At 45.4% G+C, this 20,232-nt stretch overlaps 4 protein-coding genes across 7 annotated transcripts; 2 read left to right on the top strand and 2 right to left on the bottom strand.

Moving 5' to 3' along the window:
- Positions 1 to 391: 391 nt before the first annotated feature.
- On the top strand, positions 392 to 2,074 carry LOC131209694 (phenylalanine--tRNA ligase alpha subunit). The gene is made up of 2 exons (XM_058202817.1): positions 392 to 709; positions 791 to 2,074. Exons 1-2 carry the CDS (start codon positions 431 to 433, stop codon positions 1,997 to 1,999), a joined length of 1,488 nt encoding a protein of 495 aa, XP_058058800.1. The 5' UTR covers positions 392 to 430; the 3' UTR covers positions 2,000 to 2,074.
- A 119-nt stretch (positions 2,075 to 2,193) lies between these two features.
- On the bottom strand, positions 2,194 to 5,285 carry LOC131209127 (saccharopine dehydrogenase-like oxidoreductase). 4 transcript variants are annotated; one of them, XM_058202120.1, is made up of 5 exons: positions 5,220 to 5,285; positions 3,028 to 3,897; positions 2,876 to 2,966; positions 2,530 to 2,796; positions 2,194 to 2,460 (listed from the first exon to the last, which is right to left on the bottom strand). In XM_058202120.1, exons 2-5 carry the CDS (start codon positions 3,855 to 3,857, stop codon positions 2,356 to 2,358), a joined length of 1,293 nt encoding a protein of 430 aa, XP_058058103.1. In that variant the 5' UTR covers positions 3,858 to 3,897; positions 5,220 to 5,285; the 3' UTR covers positions 2,194 to 2,355. The 4 variants fall into 4 exon arrangements, with proteins under 4 accessions (XP_058058103.1, XP_058058100.1, XP_058058101.1 ...); XM_058202117.1 differs by having other exon boundaries at positions 2,194 to 2,796; XM_058202118.1 differs by having other exon boundaries at positions 2,194 to 2,796; positions 5,244 to 5,247.
- Positions 5,286 to 5,542: 257 nt separating this feature from the next.
- On the bottom strand, positions 5,543 to 9,098 carry LOC131211198 (3'-5' RNA helicase YTHDC2-like). Its single transcript, XM_058204586.1, has 3 exons — positions 8,900 to 9,098; positions 7,706 to 8,833; positions 5,543 to 7,565 (listed from the first exon to the last, which is right to left on the bottom strand). Exons 1-3 carry the CDS (start codon positions 9,096 to 9,098, stop codon positions 5,575 to 5,577), a joined length of 3,318 nt encoding a protein of 1,105 aa, XP_058060569.1. The 3' UTR covers positions 5,543 to 5,574.
- Positions 9,099 to 9,612: 514 nt separating this feature from the next.
- LOC131211196 (uncharacterized) lies at positions 9,613 to 19,798 on the top strand. The gene is made up of 5 exons (XM_058204585.1): positions 9,613 to 9,754; positions 9,858 to 9,911; positions 10,407 to 11,855; positions 11,925 to 12,302; positions 13,316 to 19,798. Exons 1-5 carry the CDS (start codon positions 9,694 to 9,696, stop codon positions 14,956 to 14,958), a joined length of 3,585 nt encoding a protein of 1,194 aa, XP_058060568.1. The 5' UTR covers positions 9,613 to 9,693; the 3' UTR covers positions 14,959 to 19,798.
- The last annotated feature ends 434 nt before the right edge of the window (positions 19,799 to 20,232 follow it).

Here is a 20,232-nt window from a genome sequence, read left to right as displayed (position 1 = left end):
TTCGTCCAACGCACCGACCTTTTCTGCTAAAAGTGTTCAGGTGTGCGAATTGCTGCATACTTTTGCAGAAGAACGGATAAACTCCTGGCCTTCATTTAACGATCATTATTCACCGATAATGCGGTAATACACCGTTGCGATGTACCAATCGAAACTACAAGATGTTACAACTTACACAATACAGTTTTTTACTGAAGATCGCTGAACACGCTACGAACCGCTATAAACATAGAACATTCTACGTCAAATTGACGTCTACGTCAGGGAAGAAGAAGAAAGAAACGATAATTTTTCCTACGGCTTCTCACGTTTTTATCGTTTACCACGCAATGTTGTCATTGACTGTCATTTCACGTTGTGTTGGAATCACGTCGATAGTTTTGATCGGATTTGCCAAATAGACTTTCTTCGGGCAGCGCAAGTTAATAAAATGCAGGATATTGCTGAGCGCATTCTAAAGTACATTGACGATCATGGTGAAGTGGATACATTTGACTTGGCGGCCGTGTTCGGCGAAGATCACCAGAAAGTCATAGGTGGCGTGAAGAGTATCGAGGCAACCGGCGAACTAATCCGTTCCCAACCCAATGCACGAAAATCCTGGAAGCCGACGGCCGAAGGAGAGCACATCCTGCAACATGGTAGCCATGAGGCAAACATTTTTAATGCCGTTCTGAGCGAAGGAATCGCGCAATCGGAACTGATGAAGGTGAGTTGTGGCAGTCATGGGAATGTTTGAAGAAACTTTTTCGTTCTTCATTGACTTATCCGTTCGGTATACTTTCCACAGATCGGAAAGAACCCGAAAGCCGGCTTTAGCAAGGCAATGTCGAATGGTTGGATTTACATTGACAAAAGCAGCGGGATACCACTGGTTCGGCGGAAAGTGGACACAATCGACGACGAGGTGCTAACTTGTCTGAAAGCGATCGTCGATGGTCGCGAGTCCTCCATTGCCGATAGCGTCAAGAATGACTACAAGAAGCGCAAAATACTTGAAGAAAGCGTCACGAAAAGTTTTGTCCTCTCAAAGGGGCCGGAATTCGCTACTACGCTACGCAAGCTGGAAACCGACCTCACGGTGGAAATGCTGGCCAGCGGCTTGTGGAAGGATCTGAAGTTCAAAGCGTACAACTTCGATGCCCTCGGTGCAGCACCGGGACGCGGGCAGTTACACCCATTGATGAAAGTGCGCACCGAGTTCCGACAGATCTTTCTCGAGATGGGCTTTTCCGAAATGCCAACGAACAACTTTGTGGAGTCGTGCTTCTGGAACTTTGATGCGCTCTACGTGCCGCAACAGCATCCCGCACGCGACCAACAGGACACATTTTTCGTGTCACATCCGCAGTTAAGCAGTAAGTTTCCGCTTCCGCTGATGGAGAGTGTTCGAGGCTCACACGAAAGTGGAACCGACGGATCAATCGGGTATCGGTACGAGTGGCGCTTAGATGAGAGTCGGAAGAACGTGTTACGAACACATACAACCGGTGTTAGTGCCCGGATGCTGTATAAGGTTGCTAATCAGCCGGGTGGATTTCGCCCAGTAAAGTACTTCAGCATCGATAAGGTTTTTCGCAATGAAACTCTCGATGCAACCCATCTGGCCGAATTCCATCAGGTGGAAGGAGTCGTCGCCGACTACGGTGTTACACTAGGCGATTTAATTGGTACATTCAATGCATTCTTCAACAAGCTTGGTATCACCGAGCTGGAGTACAAGCCAACCTTTAACCCGTACACCGAACCATCGATGGAAATATTCTGCTTCCATCCGGGTTTGCAGCGTTGGATCGAAGTCGGTAACTCTGGCATGTTCAGGCCAGAAATGTTGCGTCCACTCGGCGTGCCGAAAGGGGTGAACGTTATTGCATGGGGTTTATCACTTGAGCGGCCAACGATGATCAAATACGGCATCAACAATATCAGAGATCTAATTGGTCCGAAGGTTGATTTGAAGATGGTACAAGATGGCCCGATTTGTCGAATGAATTGCTAAAGAAGAATGCAAATCGTTTGAATTCAAACATTATGGTTCAACAAATTGGGCAAAATAAAGACGGTCGGTCAGTGGATTTTGTGTTGAAACAAAACAGTTGTTTTTTGATCCAAATATAATAGAATGGCATTACTCATAAAAAAAAACTTCCACAATGACGCGCGCGATAACATCGAAATGCAGGAATCTTTGGTTACACGGTAAAAAGTTTATTAGCCGAAAACGGACATGCTTGTAAGAATGAATCACGATTTTAGTTGTTTGCCGCGTTTTTCTATGTTACCGACCAGCTTTCCCAACACCAAACCAAAGTACACAGTGTGTTGTTAACGGTCCTCAACACTGGTTCCGTGCCGCTATTCCGCCTTGCTAAGCACCTCAAATTTGAAACCATTTTCACACAACTTTTCAATCATACTCGTTTTTGCATACGCCGCACCGGGAGGATAGACTCCGCCGTTGAAAAAGCAACAGTAAAAACGGTTATTCGTAAATGTGTACGAGCAAGGATTGATTATCCAAACATACTTTCCAGGCATTTTCTTGTGCTCGTGAAGAATAGTTGTTGCGGACAGAATGAGAGCCACGCAGGTAGCGCCATAACCGGGATTGGTTCCAGAGACCTTCGTGAGTATACGTTTCTTCGGCGGACTCTTGTACTGATCGGACGGTTCCAGTAGCTTCTCTGCCTTATCCCATCCCTGGCCATTGAAATATATAGCAAACTGTGTGTTTTCCATCGAACGTTCCGATGGCCCTTCGTGGGACACGGATCCAAGGGAGAACAGTTTGGGGAACTGGGAGATGGAAGAGATAGAAAAGTGTATTGTATTATGCTAGTACGCCATAACAAACTAATGATTAAACAGCACGCACCTTTAACAGCAATTTTCGTCCAAAATTGAAGCGGCACATAATGGCAAACACGATCGCAACGAAAGCCACACCAATCACGTGAAGCAATGATCTGTAATACGAAATTGGTTAGCGAACGGCGACCATAGTTATCACCACAGAGATATGCTTACTCAAACGCAACATATGCCTTCATTTGAATCGGTCGCTTTTTTTCATTGTCATAAAAATGCCGCTGCGATCGCATTACGACGGACCGATCGGAACCGGGAAATGGCATTGCCCACCAGTTGTTCACATGTTTGGTCTTGTGCACCAGCGGACGATTCTTCAGCCGCGGCTGAAAGTGTGGCAGCCTCGTTTTGTACAATGCCGTTCGCAACGCGCGCAACTCGTCAGCATGTGCCAGCCCGTATACGGCCGATTCCCACGTTCCAAAGTGCAGCACGGCTCCACCATCGTACGGAACTGACGACTTAAGCTCCAGGTAGGTTTCGATGGAGTTGACTACCCCGTCAAACTCCCGTTCCGTGTACACTGTCCCGAGATCCGCCGGAATCGAGTCGAAACCGCAGGCTGAGACGATATACACGCCACGTTCCTGTGCCGCCTGGTGATACTCCAACTGAATACGCTCCATGTATTGTGGCTCACCACTAACGTCCACATGATGTGTTCCGGCGGCGATGCAAGCCTTGATAACCGGCTCGCCGTAGAAACGGTACGGTCCACAGCAATTGATCAGCACCTTGCATCGTTCGGCCATCTTACGCAGCGATGTCTCGTCCTTCAGATCGGACAAAATCATCGGTATCTCTGAGAGATCTCGATCCGCTTTCTTCTCCACCTCGCCCAGCACCTGCCGTAGTTTTTCACGACTGCGGCCAGCGATGCCCCACTTCAGGCCATCCAGCAGTTTTATGCCCTCGTAGATCGTGTACTTGCCGGTGAAACCGCTTGCACCGAATATGATCACGTCCAGTTTCTCATCTGATTGATCCATTTTTATGTTCCAGAAGAAACCGTAATCTGCAACAAAAGAACTAGAAAAAGGCTTATGTACGAGTGGCGTGTGCGAGGCATCCATCCATTTACATGTTTATTTCCTTCATTACACCGAACCACAGAAACCAATCTCAGAAGATACTGCGCTTTCCGGCCACCGGCTTCCTCAAACTGCCTCGCAACAGGTTTTGTGCTCTCAAACGTTGGCGAATATACATGCAACCTACACCCCTTTTATTTATTCATCCCACGAATGTACGAATGTTAGTTTGTCCAACGGACCGTAATGGCAAAGGGGGAAAAGAGAATGCAAAACCAGACGAAGAGAAAAGAGAAACAATCGTCCCGTTTGATGCCGGTGCGACGCATTTGCAAAAGAGGCATGCTGGTTAAATAAAAAAGGTTGCTGGTGCGTTGGTTGCGAAAAAACCTTTTTCCTTTTTTTCTTTTCATGCAGATGATTCATCGTTGACCAAGTACGTTCTTTACTAATGCAATGTTAATCTAGAGCGCCGCGAATGGATATACAACCCAGACCTGCCGACGAAAGCAAGTTGTTTGCTGAGCAGACATTTTGATATTGGGATCGTCATTTTTTCGATCCCATTGCCACGATGAAGAGATGACCTCATCTCAAACTCAAGCCATCCAGCACCAGCCGATGATGATCAAGACCGACATAAAGTTTTCACTAGAGTTTTCACAAATAATGTTTTTGTCCCGCAAACTAAAGCACTTTTTTCGTACAAGTTTCAAAGTTATTCATGACGAAAATGTTGAATTTATCTTAGTTCTTCAATTAACGCTTTTTCGATTGGTTTTGTGCACGATCGTTCCTATTACGGATTAAACAGTCTGAAGATGCCGTGTCATGGAACTAGAATATTCGATGGATCCAAAAAGGATTACACGGGTTCCTAAACTAAATGATGCAATCGCTGATCCACCGAATAAAAGCGAACCCAAAATCATCGCTGGAACTGTTGCATCACAATCAATTTTACTGTAGATAAACAAAAAGCTCATTTAAGCAGCTTAAAGAAGTGTTTTTCATCACTTATTGCAACAGGCCTTGACCTTGAACATAACGAGCTACGGAAAGCGGTGGAAGCCGAACGCAATTAGAAGCCCGCGATAAGATGACCGTCCAAATCCACAAAATATTTAACCTTTAGACTTGACCGCACCTTACGGTATTTTCGCGCGTTTAATACAAAATGAAGGGTATTGGACGAACGAAATGCACATGCAACAGACTTAAGTAATGTTCACTCATCTTTAGTAATTCTTTAACTTGATGTTAGCCAAAACTAAACGATCATCGCTTAATGGTTTAGAGATTTACAATACCGGTACTTACAGTTTCTAGGCCGCGAAGTCTTACCGGCTTTACGTGCAAAACGAAACTGCGATTGCAATTCCCAACTTATAATCTTTTTCGCTGTGTTCATGAACGCCAAATGAACAAGTTTGTGTTCACCCTGGTTTCAACGCATGCCTGATTGTTGTAGATAAAAAACGGATGGCACGCTATCGACAAAACGGCAAAGGTTCGAATTGGTACTGATTTTTGCGGGCTAATAAACTAGGCTGAAATGGTTTACACATAAACCGTGGATAGGATGCATGAAGCAATACTGTGAATTAATATTTATTTCAATACACAATGTACATTTACTCGTCAACGTTGGGGATCCGCGTGCTGCACGCTCCCACTACTGCTGATGATGCGCGCTGGTACTGGCCACCCTTTTCCCATCATCTCGCCCGCCAGCGCGCCGTTGGTCGTGTGATTTATTGAAAATTCTCCTATTGCCAGTTAAATCCACACGATTCGTCAGATGTGCCGCACTATCCTCCACATCTAGCAGCTTCCCCAATGTTTGCAAGAACTTGTACTCCATCGTATTGAGTTGAAAAGTGCGTGGATTTTGGATGAACTTCAGGAAAAGATCGCTCACGTAGCGCCTCGTGCGTAGCGCTGCTTGTGCCACGTGCGTATCGACGATAAAGTTAATCCAATCGTCAATCGCTATTTTACACCGTCCCACCGATTCAGACTGTTCACACTCGACGAGCGATTCCGACTCGTCAAAGTACAAGGGCCCGGCAAAGATGGCGATGGTCAGCGGTGTTAGGACAGTGTTGCAGCGTATCATTGACCCGCGGCCAGATTTGTACTTCTCCTCGAATGCGATCCACTCGGTCGGGAGCCAAAGCGTAGCGTCTTTATCGTTTGGCTTCTTCGCCAGACTCTTATCCGCCAACACCGACGATGGGTGTACGAATATTTTCTTTTCAAACCTAGTTTTCATAGCCTTCGAATACTTCTCCAGGTGGCACACGTTGGGATACAGCCCAACCAGCAGGCACGCCTTCACGAAACACCAGTTGCGGGCGAATTGGTTCACGTCTTCAATATTTCCCGGGCCGTAACTTTTGATCAACCCCATCGAGCACAGATGACTGTGCAACTTACAGCGTAAATCATACACCGTCGTCAGTTTGCTGTGGCTAAGGAAAAAGCGGCTGCAAATGTCCTTTCGTTTTGCAACGGATCGTGCCTCATACCATCGCTGGTACGCACGGAGTAGGCAAAAACAATCGCTAAATGAATCCTCCGCTAGCTCACGGCGTGCCTTGCGCACTTTTTCCTTATCACACGCGTACGACGGTATCACGAAGAGATCGTTCACGCTCAGAAGACTGACAATGAGCAGTACCGGCTCGTAGCACTTGAGCAGGATACCATAGAGCAGCATTTTTCCTAACCGTGCATCGACAGGCAACTCGGCCAGTATTAGACCCAGATCAGTCAGATTTTCGTCATCATCTAACGCTCCGACTTTCTGCAGATACTTTACACTCTGCTTCACGCTAGTCGCAGCCGGAGGCTGCAAAGCGCGGTTCAGGAAGTCATGTATCGAAGCTCCGTTGGTGAGAAGTGCCGTATTAAGACAGATTTCCGTGAGCGGCACGCGCATGATTTCGGGCAACGTGAACTGATCCATCGCTTCAAGCCGTGCCCGACTATAGAGTCGAAAGCAGGTTCCAGGTTTAGTGCGACCAGCGCGTCCTGCCCGCTGTGTAGCGCAGGCCTGCGATATCCAGGTTGCCGTCAACGAGTTGGTGGCTGTGACGGGATCGTAGTATTTCTGTTTCACCTTACCGCTATCGATCACGTAAACCACATCATCCATAGTGATGGACGTTTCGGCAATATTTGTAGCGAGAATGATTTTGCGCACACCTTGTGGGGCAGGACGGAATACAGCATGCTGATCGGTTGTCTGCATCTTACTGTGGAGCATAAACACCTTCAACCGCTGGTAGGGGGCGAGGCGCGTGTTCAGCAGCTCGTAGATGTCCTGAATATCCTCGAACCCGGGCAGAAACACGAGAATGCCTCCGTCTGGCTGAGTGGTGCAGATAAACTGTATCACGTCGATGATCAGATTGTGATCGATCCGTTCATCGCCGAACGATGTGTGGTAGGCGTCGAGTAGCTGCTTTGCAGTGTGTGGCGTCAAGGCGATTTGCTGGGATTGCTTAGATTCCGCATGTTTCATCGCATTCGCTAGCAGCTGTGAGCAAACACTGTTTCCATGGATGAAGCAAGCCCAATCGTACGCAGTGTAGTTGTGCTTTTCCTGGACGCACGGATTGGCCCCGATATCGAGCAAGTTTTGTACTATTTCGATATAGCCTTGCAACAGCGGGAGTGAAATAGAAAAAGAGATTGAATTATTAGATTGTATATGTAACATTGTCTACATCAAGGAATGACCCTCGGAAAGAGATAATACGAGGGCAAATCGTGAGGATTTTCCTGGCCAGTGCACTCACCTTTAGCTGCCGCAATCATAAGGGCGGTCATTTTAGTTTCCGTATGCTGGAAATCAACCGGAATGTTTTCCTCTTGTACCAGGGCAAAAAAGTGATGAAACGCGTCCGGATTGTTCTCTATCCAACAAACTTCTAGTATGTCATTCATCAGCAGTATGCTCTCGTCGTCCATATTAGCGGTCGACGAATGGTGTATTCTAGCGCCGCCCGATGATTGTAAGTGCTCGATATTGCTCATGATTTTTGTTTTCACGTCCTTTACCGTGCGATTGTATGTGTCCATTGTGAAAAGGATATCTTCCAGATAAAAACTGTCAATCGGAAACAATCGTCCGGGTATCTCAATGACTGGGCAGTTGTTGAAGTACTGTGAGAAGGTGTTTGATTCGATGGTGGCCGACATCAGTATCACCTTCAGTTGGGGATGTTTCGGCAGGTTATCCTTTAACGCGATCAACAAAAAATCGGAATACTGATCCCGTTCGTGTACCTCATCGATGATTATGTGAGTAACGTTGCCGAGAAATTTGGAAACGCCTTTGCCCGTAAGACATCGCAACAGCACGCCGTTGGTGCAGAACACCAGGTTGGTAGATGGCTTAGAGCGGCTTTCGAGGCGAATTTGGTAGCCAACCCTATCGCCCAGCGGTTCATTGCGCTCGAAGCAAACTCGCTCAGCGACCGTAACTGCGCTAATTCGCCTAGGCTGCGTTACGATAATACGACAAGGTGTCCCATTTTGGGAAGCGACATCCATCACGAACTGGGGCACTTGTGTCGTTTTCCCCGAACCTGTATTTCCCGATATGATGATCACTTGGTTTTGTTGCGTGCACTTCAGTATGATGTCTTTAAATTGTGCTATCGGAAGCCGCATGCGTTCGTCGAAAACACTGGCGACTGGGTGCACTCTAGGCGGAACCGAAGGTGGCGCAGAAGCTAGATAAACGTTGCACGTTCGGAATGCGTTGCGTTTGGATTTGCCCTTCGCTCGAATTCCTTGCGCGCCATACGCATTCTGAAGCTCCATGATCATATCGATTGATTGATCGGTCAAGTCCAAACGAGCATCGTCGTGTGTGATGGCGGACAAACTCGTTTTGTAAATTGTTAAATACCGCTCCTCGCCTGCGATGAAACAGTTAAATTAGTCTTTCTGGTGATGGTACTCGCTCCGATGCATGCCCGTTTTACCTTTCCCGTGAGATTTCGATTTCAGGCGTTTGTTTTTCACATACTCATGAATGTACGCGCGATGGAGGTTCGTGAGGTTCGTCGGGAAATCGTACTCACTTTGCTTCTCGTCCTGCAGAAATAAATCAATTTGCCGGTGAATAGATATTCTTATATCCTCTTCGATTTTCACGTGTATTTTCGTATTTTTGGAAGCCATCTCGCCCACCGACCACCACCCGAAAAAAAGGTTTGATGATTTTCTGGGATTGCTTCTAGCTCATGAATAATTTGATGGCACTGACACTGACGTTCATGTTTGCTTTTGATAGACCCGGCAACAACCCTGCAGGCAGTTTTTGAGCCTTCCTGTGGAACTGTGAAACCACCGTATTATTAAAATGTCGTCAGATGTTTTTATTCAGATGGTTGTTTTGATGCAAAGCGCGTTTGATGGTGATTTTCATAATTTTTCTGTTTTCCGTTTTTAACACCCCGAATGAAATGAAAGCACCCCTGAGGTTTACATTTTAACCGCCGTCCAATAAGAAGCCGCCATTACCTTGCCTCAACAATTAGCCGCTTCGTTAAAATCGCAGCTTCGTTAAAATCGCAACTTTTTCAACAGCGCTTTTTTCCGCTCATTTGTTCGCCCCTCTCGCGGAGTGTGCATCGTGTCGTCGTTCCCTCGGATTTTTAACAGTGAAAAGAGCTGAAGTTTTATAACCTTGGAACTAAGAAACAAGTGCAGTGAAGTGAAATACTATACGAAACGTATTTTCAGTTGAAATCAAGCGACCAATTAAAAACCTATCATGACCGAAGCCGAGAAGAACGCCGTAGTCGCAACCGCTGAGGCAGAAGCTGAAGCCGAAGGTGAGTCTCACGTTTTTTCCTCTTTTGCTTCTTTGAAAATTGTTGAAAAATACCCCTAAATATGTCTTTACCTACAATGTTATTTGCTCTTCCCATTTCCCAGAAACTACCAATGCCGATAATGATGGAAATGAGGGAGAAACTCAAAAGGACAATGGTAAGTTATGATTTTCACTTGCTTTGAACTTTATCATATAGCATGCAGTGAAAATGGCGGCGGCCTTGTTCACGGAGCGCTAGCGCTGTGCTGTGGGTAGAACAATTCAAGATGGCGGTGGCAATGACGCCGCTTGCTCTTCTCATGATGAAATACCTAAGTCGTCAATACTTTTTTGAACGATTTCTTCGAATAACACAGCTTATGTATGTTTTTAGTGAGAAAAAAGTGGAAATTTTTCCGTTTTTTAATCAATTTCGATAAACTTCGTTTATTTGGCATCGGAATAATTATACGATAATAATAATTGATACGAGCATAAAAATGACGCTTTGAAAATTTTAACGCAAAATATTTCTATCTTAACGCGATGGCTTGCAATTAATAAGAATTTTGAGTTGATATAATGATCAAAGATTGATTCGTTGATACAACATTATAGGGGGATTATTTGTAAAAAAATACCAACACTTGTGGGATGTTTCTGCTTTTCAGAGCACCAACGTAAAATTAACGTCGGAAACTTACCCAAGGATGTTACTGAACAGCAGCTTAGGGATCACTTTGCCGGCCACGAGATAGAGCGCGTTGATATTTATCACTATCTACGCAACACGCTGGCACTGTTGCTGTTTAAGGATAAGAACAGCGCCCAGAAGGCGATCGATGAGAAAGATGGAACAATGTTGAACGAGCGTCGTTTGCGCATTCACATGGAGTACATCACGATTCGATACACGAAGAAGGATGTTATTGTGCTGGTTGTGGACGACGATATGACCGAGGAAAAGCTTTATGATCTTGTAAAGGAACACAGCGAAGTGACGCAGGTATTCATCTTTCATCCGCTTGGATACGTGCATCTTGGCAAGGATGCCGATAAAGCCGCCGTTCTGGAGAAGTTGAATTCTTCAGGATTGAAGGCTTACGACGTGAACGGACGCGATCAGAACCAGCACGTTGATTTGTGGCGTGCGGCGAAATTGTTCTTTCGCAACCGCAACCGTGTGCAACTGCTGAACGTTCCGCAAAAATGGGTCGAGGATACTGAGGAGCTGAAGAAAGCTTGTTCAGAGGCCGGCACCATCACGGAGGCGGTGGCTAACAACGTAAACCAATCATCGTCCAACTATTATGCCCGGATCTTCTATGAAACGGAGGAGCAGGCGCAAAAGGCGGCCGAACTGCTTAACGGCAAGGTGTTCGACGGGAAGCGCATCCACGCCTTGCACCTGTCATCCGCTCTGCTGCCCAACTATAAAACATCCGTCTACTTGACGTCTCTCGACCGTTCCGTTACCGAGGAGCAAGTGTACGATCACTTCAAACAGTTTGGTGACATCGATTTCGTAAATCGACGCAACTGTGGAGATAATGCGATCATCTGCTTCAAGTCTGAAGAGGCAGTAGAGAAGGCACTTACCTGCACTACGTTCCCGGCTCCAACCGAGGCCAATAAGGAAGCTTCCAAACCGATCACGGTGAAGAAATACGATGGTCCTTTGGTGTTGCGCGTGGCTGCCGTGAAGCGAAAGGCTACGGCGCGCCCAACTGACGGAAAACCACGCGATGGACGCTCGCAGCGTGGTGGTGAGGGTGACAAATCGCTCAAAGAAACTCTGTTCAAGCTACAGACGCTGTATCCAGTGTACGTGTCCAACATCCCGTTCAGTTGCCCATCACACGTGCTGAAAGAGTTCTTTTCGGCAAATGACGGCGAGGTTAAGTTCATCTTTTCACCGCAGCACTTGGCCTACCGGCTAAGCGCCCCCCAGCCGGTTAAAACGGCCATGATTTACTATACGCGCCGCAACGATGCTCTGAATGCGACTAAAATGTTTGACAAAAAAGTGCTCAATAATCACCATCTCTACGTGCTGCCCGGACGTGCCGACTCGTTCTTCAACCAGCAGAAAACCATCAAGCTTTCCAAAATTAACGAATGTAAGTATAGGGGGACGAGTGAGTCGAGTAAGTTTAAAATCTAAATATTGTCCCAATTCTTCTCTATAGCGCTGTCGGAGGATGCCATTTTCCGCAAGATGCGCCCATTAGGTAAAGTTGTACGATTGACGAAAAAGAGCCGCTCGGTGGCATTCGTTGAGTTTGGAGACGCTGCCGATGTTGAAAAAATTCTGAAGATGAAACAAGACGAGCTGCCGGTCAGTTGTGTCTTTTCGAAGATCACAAAAGACCTCAGCCGCCGCCTGTACAATGAATCTGATCCTCGCATTCTTGGCACCATCGTTCGGCTGTTGCGCCGCAACCCAAAAATGCTGAACAAGACGACCGGGGCAGGGCCGCTCATGGGCACCAATAATAGTCCTCATGCTGTCGGTGGCCCCGGTCCGTTCCACGGTGGCAAGCGTCCCCGAATGAGTGGTCCACCTGGTAAGCAATATTTTCTTTTTTCAAACACAAATTTATTTGATTCATGTCCATTTAAACCCCGATTTAAATATCTGCATCTCCAGCAGATTTATTTCCCATTACGCTTAGTACTGGTAACATATCAATACATATTGTGTTTAGTATTTTACATGCTATTATCATCATACATCTATATTTACTTACCCACCCATTCGATTATTTGACTATCGTAATGAAAAATGCCTCTTATCTATCAACAAAGTAATAAAAAGTCGGAGAGAGCAGATTTATATAGAACCATAAGAGTGTCAAGCATTGATAACAAAGTAGTACGAAAAATGTAATGGTAGTGTCCTACTGGCTTATTCTAAAAAATGGCCAAAGTATGAAGAAACAAAATGATAGAAGATTTATCACAGAAAAAAATGATAAGGGAATCTTCAAATGTCCAAATTTTGCACACCACATTAATAGAAATCCAATATAAACATTATTTTAAGTCCAATGTTTCAGCATACGATTTAGTTAAACTTTTTTGTAGAATAGAGTATTTCTGTTCTGTTTCTAAACTGTAAAACATAATAAATGGCTCTTGACAATCGTGTGAAAAAGGAAAACAAACAACAGCAGATGCATTTTCTTTAATTTTTGGCTCAGTTTTTGAATACTGTAGCCAAGCCAATCCAGTTCTGTGCTCGAAAAACAATCAAATCAATATGTTTTCTTTAGTGTAACATAGAACCTCGAATTTACAAGGTCAACTAGTGACAAAACTGTTTTTGTTGTTGTTGTTGCACGAAGCCGCACGAATCCGCACGAATCGTCAAGAGTTCAAAATTATGTGCAGTTGGAGAAATGCAGCCAGATCATTCGGTTTTAAAACATTCCTCTCCCCAAAAGTACAGGTGCGGTTCCTATAGACCTACCACATCTCGAGATTTCTGTACCTAACGAGAATAAGAGACTTGTTGGATTTCATTGGCAATTTTTCTCTTTCTTTTTCTTCCCCATAAACTTTCCCATCTTTTTTGCAGGTTTCGGAAATCCACCTCACTTCAATCCCAATAATGGTGGCAATAATATGAATAACAACCAAGCCATTCAAGACCTTTTACGGTTGGCATTCATGTCCGGCAAGAACGTAGGCGAAAGCTTGGCGGCCGGTGGTGGCGGTGGTGGCAATCAGGGCCACAACCGCGGCGGTAATTCGTTCAACGCCATCGAACCACCAATTTCCAACCAAGGCGGTGGTAACAATAGTGGTAACAACGCCTTTGGTGGTGGTGACGGTGGCTTCGGCGCCGGTGGCGGTGGTGGCCGCAATCTGAACAACCGTCAAAACAACTCGAACTTCCGCGGCGGCAACCGCAACAACCAGAACTCTAACGTCGGTGGCAATCGTAGCCTCGGCAGTGTTGGTGGCAATATCAACAGTGGCAACACTACCGGGAACAATAATTTCGGCAACAACCAGAACCCGAACAATAGTGGTGGCCCCCGTGGCGGTGGTGGAAGTAGTGCCGCCGGCGGTTCCCTCGGTGGTAGCGGTCTTATGAACAACCGCAACAACATGAACAACCGTAACAATAATCAAAATATGAACAAACGTGGAGGAGGTAATATGCAGCATCAGTCGCCGTTGCAGGGTACGGTTGTTGGAGTTGCTTCGGGAGGCAACCAAAACAACAACAGCAACAACAATAAGGGAGGAATGCGGGGCAATAATCAGGTCCAGGGTGCCGGTAGTGGCGGAATGGGCGGTAGTGGAGGCGGTGGTGGCAATATGGGTATGGCGAATCGTTCGAACAATATGGGCGGTGGAAACCGTAACAATCAGAACCGCAACAACTACAACGACAACAACTCGTTCGGTGGTGGTAGTATGGGCGGTGGTAACAACAGTGGATTTGGAGGAGTTGGTGGTGGCAACAACTTCTCAAATGACAATTTCGGTCGCAACAATGATAACAATTTTTCCAACGACAACTTTGGCGGTGGTCGTAACGACAGTTTCTCGAACGATAGCAATTTTGGCGGCGGCCGTAACAACTTTGGCAACCGTGGCAATAACGATAACTTTGGCGGCAATCGAAATGACAACTTTGGTAACAACAGAAACGACAACTTTGGTGGTGGCGGCGGAAGCTCCAATTTTGGAGGTGCTAGCTCGTACGGCGGCGGTAGTGGCAGTGGTGGCAGTCGCTTTAACAACGACAACGATGGTCTTTTCGGAGGCAACAATGTGGGTGCGAGTGGCGGTGGCAGCAACTCTTTTAGTGGCATGAACAGCCGGGGCAACAACGCGTCCAACAATCGCTTTAGCGATGATAATGTTGGCGGTAATTTTGGCGGCGGTGGCAATAGCAACCGTGGCGGCAACAACTACAACGATAACAGTAGTTTCGGTAATAACAACCGCGCAAACAACCAAAAACCACAGTCACTGTTCAATCTGGGCGGTGGGGGTTCCATCGGCTCCACTAATTCCAATATGTCGTACAATAATTTCGGCGGAAACTCCAATTCTGGCAATACCTTCCGCAACAATGATAACAGCGGCGGAGGCAATAAAAGCTGGACCAGTAATAACAGTGGGCTTGGAGGTGGTGGCCGGTCCAACAACAATCAGGACAACATCGGTCGCTTGGCCGGAAGCCTGTTTAGCCGTCGGTTTTAAGTGCATAAAGCTGGCTTTGCTTACTTGATATAGTGACCGAAAAGAAAGGAACTGGCCGCGAACGTCCACACACATGCTTACCAAGTGTGTGCACCGTGGTAGACAGGTTTTCAATGCAGAACGACCTCGGTTGTAAAATCATACCAGTATGTAATATGCAAGTAATAAGTTTCCACCACTTTTTTATTACCCACCAATATCCTTCGACACGGAAGAGCGCAGAGCATCAGAATGGTGGGTTAATATTATAGACAGAACAGGATTTTATGTTTGCGATGATTGCGATGCGTGGTGTCCACTAACCTGTGCGATCTATACTACACTAGGCTTTAATTTATTACTTTACCTTTGACGACATCCGAGTTCGTCTTTACTTTATGCTCAAATCTGTCGTCTATAAGCCTCTAAAACAAAGGTTTTACTGTCTTTGGACGCAGTAGGCAGAGGGAGCTCTTGTTTTCGTGCAAAAATGGCGCTTAAACGTTTTAAACAATGTAAATGATATACTTAGAGCGCAATTAGGGAGGAACGACACACCACAAAATACTGATTACGTTTCAGTTTGTGTACACATAGCGTAGAGACATGTCCACCTTTTCCTCTTACATTGACCACAAAATGTATACATCCGAGGAAGGAACATGTCCTAAAGAGATGAATTGACAAGTAAATCATAAACTCTAGTTGCTAAGATGAATAAATTTAGAGCGATAACTATCAACACAACAAACTAAGCAGAGTCAAAATGTACGTAGGGGAAACTGACGCATATAAGAAGCGTAAATAGTGAACAATACAAGTACGTTCGTGCACAACACACCTTCATTCATGACTAGAAGCAAGCTCTATTGCTACGCCAGCTGGTGAATTGTGTAGCCGAAATTGTTTCCTAACAACACGCAGGAGCTATTTTGCTACAACAGTAACCAGCGTGTGTGTATGCTGACTCAAACATAATTTCGTCAATGGATCGAAAGACGACCATTCAACCATACGTGGGTTGCACTTACACTGAAATTCGGTGGCATTAATTAGCTTGAGAACGTGGCGCATGTTCTGTCAAAAGTAATTGAAAAATTCTCCTGATAGCAAGAGCCGTGCCTCAATATTTTTTGCAACTTTATTCTATTCGATGTTACACCAAGAAAAGCTTGTAGCATTTATTTGTTTTCTCTAAATAGTTATAATCGAGAATAATTGACTGACCACAGATTTTGTTGATATTAAACAACTTCTGTCCAGGTTACAGTAATTTGTGTGAACGATCGCCAAGAAATGAGCACATGCAGGCTCAAGTTGATTTAATTTTTGTAAAACAAAATGTAACAAATGTCGAATCACGGCACGCGCGCCGCGTTCTATCTAAAGCATGATTTCTCTTCTGTCCAGACTCAGCTTTTCGTATAAAAGTCCACCTTTCCTCACTTGGTTTGAGACGAGGAAATGAAGTAAGAGTTTGAAAAGGATAAATTAAGACGTTTATTATAAACTAGTATTTCAACTCTTCTTTTACTGACTATTTTTTCACACACAATTTGCGCTTCCCGTGGCATGTATTGCAAGGCGGCAAAAAATTATCATAGAAGACATGTGCAGCAATTAGGTCGCCGTGTTAGAAAAAGAGCAGATACATGTGAAGCATTTGTTTTCATTAACGCAAAACGTTGGAAGATGACTACAACACCTGCACGAATGGCTCGTAAATGTTTTAGCTGTAAGTTTGTGGTAGCCCATATTGAACTTTGACAGGCTAAATCTTTGTCCCTTATTGCGCACGCATAGACTGAGAATTATCGAAATGTTTCACATAAAACAATGACTCAGTCTTAGAGAACTTCCAGTGGATTTGTATGTCACTTGGCACCTTCGAATGCATTACTATAACGATACTAAATAAAATCTTACAAAACCAACCATTATCTGTACCTGGTTATGATTGTCTAGTTATATTTTCGTAAAAACAGACAATGCATTGGGAATTTGTATAATACTTCCTATTTCCTCTTTACAGTACAAACCAAGACATAACTCCACTGATGAAATTCTGCAAGGTGCAACGCCATGCCACACTACGTGTGCTCTTCAGTACTCGAATAAGTAGTACAGTCCTAACGCACCGACGACCGTATGCTAGGCTAGTGAGAGCATTTTCATATTTTAAGTAGGGTACTTGGATTAGTACTTGTGCTTCACAGGAGAACTCAGCCTGGCATGATGTATTGCCGTGAGCTTTACTTCGAACACATTCGCAGATCGTTACGTCATCACGCTTGGGAAAGCAATCAATCGCAAGGACAATCACACCACAGGAGAGCTGCTAATATGAATATGTCCGTCTGTTTGGCCGGAGGCGCCAATTTTATTTTTTCTGCACAGCAAAGCTAGTCCCGCCGGCTCAGGAGAAAGACAACCCGGACCCGGCAGTCAATGCCACAAAATAAACGCCTTGCCGAATTTTGTATCGCAGGGCGATTAGTGGCCTCCCGAATGTCAAGGCCACGATGCTACGGCAAGGATGAAAAGCCCGACCATAATTATCCCCACTCACTATGGGCACAGAAAGTTTTCGTGCATTACGTTTGAGTAAGTACATCTATTCGCATCCTACACTAGAGAGCATATTAAAGTGGTCCGTTTTCTCTGCCAAGACCCTGCGGTGGAGGACGGCATCACAATGTTCGCGCACTCATAGTGCAGAATCAGCAAAATCCGATCATAAAGCCATCCACCTTATCGGCAAAAGTTTGATGGACTTAGTGATACGGTAGATGCTATCAGTCATTGATTCGGTTTTTGTTATAAATTAATGACATTGTCTTTCTTATGTTATGGGGGTCGGTTTAGTAAACAGGATCAACAACCGTCGATGTGCTAGTTCGTTCTACCAGAGTACTAGGACAGCATTGGCAACAACGTGGCATTGCGAGGAGTCACTACAAATGCTTGCGAAGAAGTGCTGGGCTTATCATACCCGCCGTATTCACCCACGTTTCATGGGCTGTTGGTGATAGATGATACTAATAGTGAAGCCTGCATTGAATAATGCTAAATGTGGCAGACAATTGACCAAATGTAAAAAACGTAAACCTCGGGACGGTTGCTGAAGTTGGTTTCACAACACAGTATTGAACGAGAACTGTGGCCCAAACACCAGCGTTTCTAAAACGTTCTCGTTGCGCAACGCTGAACGTTCAATTCCGGGGCATATTATGGCGTACTGAATGCAACAACGACGAAATACTTGAATGCTGCTTCCTGGCCCGGCCTATTTCTCCGGTTGCTGCTATGTTCAACTGCTCAGCACTGGAGCTGGAGTTTGCAAGAACCAACACGCCGTAGACAGATTGCTCTGCAGCAGCTGCAACACTTACGAAATTACACGGAAGAGGTCGCCAGAGCGTGATCAAAGCGAGCAAAGACGCAAAAGGGTGTTCAGCCTTGAAGATGCTTCAAGCATTGTGAACAATGTGCTATCCGATATCATCGGGAATGTAAGTAAAGTTGCCCACAATACGTTTGCATGACTTCGTAAGGGCACCGATCCTAAAGCTCGCCTACAGGATTGCCAAGTATTTGCACTTCGTAAACCTCTTCTCCTCATCTATATAATTGTGTTTGTTCTTGTACTATTATTGTAACGACCCGGTTGAAGCGGCCGATTAAAGAAAGTATTAAAATCTTGTTGCCAACAGACATTCACAAGACACAAGCGCTATAAAGTCGTCGCAAAACGCGATTCATAGTGGTATTGACACATGTTGCCTGTCATCAATTATTGATTTGGCATCGGGTTGTCTGAAACCTGAAACTGAACCTCAGTATTTTTATATCTACCTACATTTTTGTACCATTTAATGATGGCGCCTGACATTATTTTGTAGAATTAACGAACGTTATGTCTGTTACGAACAGTTCACTACTCACGTAACTTTGATCTTACTTTTAGGGGCCCGAGATTCTACGATGGAAAAAGCTCCTCAGGGAGTGTTGACAACAAAGGTGTCTTTATTATCAAATAAATTACTACTAACTTAAATTTCATTCCAAAGCACGCATGCAGCAGAACGTCAGCAGTTTACGGCGGAAAGCAGTGTCTTCGGTGGGGTAACTATAAGGGCTATCAAGTAACGTGAATTGTAACCAACAAATTATTTATTGCTTCATGTTTCGTAATAATATCGCTCTGCTCACAAATGTAAACGAAAGATTCCAATGTGTTTCGATTCACAGAAATCGATACGTGTAACTGTTACGCGGTGCAAACAAAATGTGATAAACTCTTATATTAGTATTTAGATAACTCGCGACAGTGTGTGCCAGTTGGTGTGAATGAATTGGTTATTGAAGAGATCGATCCACCCGAATAACATTTGCGGTTGGATGGGTCGAAGGATGTTTAATAAAACTGTCCAAATGTGCCCAGCAACATCCATCCCTGGTGGTGGTAGCCAAAGAACGATACGTGTCATAGCAAAACACAAAACCGTGGAGGACGTAGAGGATCGATGTTCAAAAATGATTGCTCGTCAAGAACGTTTCGAACATCGTGCTCGGCCCCAATTCTGTTTAGTTGTTTTACCACCCCTCTATGCACACAGAGTTGCTAACCACTGGGATTTTGCTGTTGAGCCGTTTGACTCAAATCAAAATTATACTGACTTTTATTTCCTCTTTTCTATTACATTTTTCCACCGCTCCGTCACTTATAACGTAACACGGCTGGCGACCGATGTCCGTCCGTTCTGGTCTGTACTCTTTGGGGTTTCGTTCCTTCGTCTGCTGGTCTTTTATTCGTTCCACTACGCACGGGTGTTTCTATCGGTTTCTTCCGGTTTTCTATGGCTCTGCACTCCTGTGTTACGGTGATGATTGTACTACTCCGCTTGCATGCGAATTGGTGGTGACACTTTAAAAGACACCTTCGACGATGAACGGTATTATCAGGCGATCACACCTACACCGGCCCTGCCCGTGCCGGCCACCATACAAGCCGTGGCGCCGGCTACTGCGGCCACGACGGTTATTGCCAGCGACAACAGCTTCCAATCGGAGTACATACCTGTTCCGCGAGACGAGCGATATGAGTTCGCGGCAAGCATGATGCCCCGTGACACGCGCATGTACGACACCAGTGGGCTTGTATCGTCGGCTGCGGTGGCGGCCGTCGTTGCCGATACGGGATCGGGAAGCTTGTCCAACAACCCGCTCGTGCCGGTGTATCGCGGTGACGAGCGGCACTACTACCCGGTCGTCAGCACCATTACCAGTTCGTAC

The sequence above is a fragment of the Anopheles bellator genome, chromosome 2, assembly GCF_943735745.2.
Source record: "Anopheles bellator chromosome 2, idAnoBellAS_SP24_06.2, whole genome shotgun sequence".
Classification (NCBI taxonomy): domain Eukaryota; kingdom Metazoa; phylum Arthropoda; class Insecta; order Diptera; family Culicidae; genus Anopheles; species Anopheles bellator.
Note: the sequence above shows the minus strand (reverse complement) of the source record. Positions and strands in the feature narration are given on the sequence as shown.

Excerpts from the sequence above, each read along its gene's own strand:
- LOC131209694 (XM_058202817.1), top strand. The coding sequence starts at position 431 with ATGCAGGATATTGCTGAGCGCATTCTAAAGTACATTGACGATCATGGT. Across the intron at positions 710-790 it reads CGCAATCGGAACTGATGAAG|ATCGGAAAGAACCCGAAAGC; the intron begins GTGAGTTGTGGC and ends TACTTTCCACAG.
- LOC131209127 (XM_058202117.1), bottom strand. The coding sequence starts at position 3,857 with ATGGATCAATCAGATGAGAAACTGGACGTGATCATATTCGGTGCAAGC. Across the intron at positions 2,967-3,027 it reads AAGGCATATGTTGCGTTTGA|ATCATTGCTTCACGTGATTG; the intron begins GTAAGCATATCT and ends TTCGTATTACAG. Across the intron at positions 2,797-2,875 it reads GACGAAAATTGCTGTTAAAG|TTCCCCAAACTGTTCTCCCT; the intron begins GTGCGTGCTGTT and ends TCCATCTCCCAG.
- LOC131211198 (XM_058204586.1), bottom strand. The coding sequence starts at position 9,098 with ATGGCTTCCAAAAATACGAAAATACACGTGAAAATCGAAGAGGATATA. Across the intron at positions 8,834-8,899 it reads ATCGAAATCTCACGGGAAAG|GCGAGGAGCGGTATTTAACA; the intron begins GTAAAACGGGCA and ends GTTTCATCGCAG. Across the intron at positions 7,566-7,705 it reads TATGATTGCGGCAGCTAAAG|GCTATATCGAAATAGTACAA; the intron begins GTGAGTGCACTG and ends CGCTGTTGCAAG.
- LOC131211196 (XM_058204585.1), top strand. The coding sequence starts at position 9,694 with ATGACCGAAGCCGAGAAGAACGCCGTAGTCGCAACCGCTGAGGCAGAA. Across the intron at positions 9,912-10,406 it reads AGAAACTCAAAAGGACAATG|AGCACCAACGTAAAATTAAC; the intron begins GTAAGTTATGAT and ends TCTGCTTTTCAG. Across the intron at positions 12,303-13,315 it reads CCGAATGAGTGGTCCACCTG|GTTTCGGAAATCCACCTCAC; the intron begins GTAAGCAATATT and ends TCTTTTTTGCAG.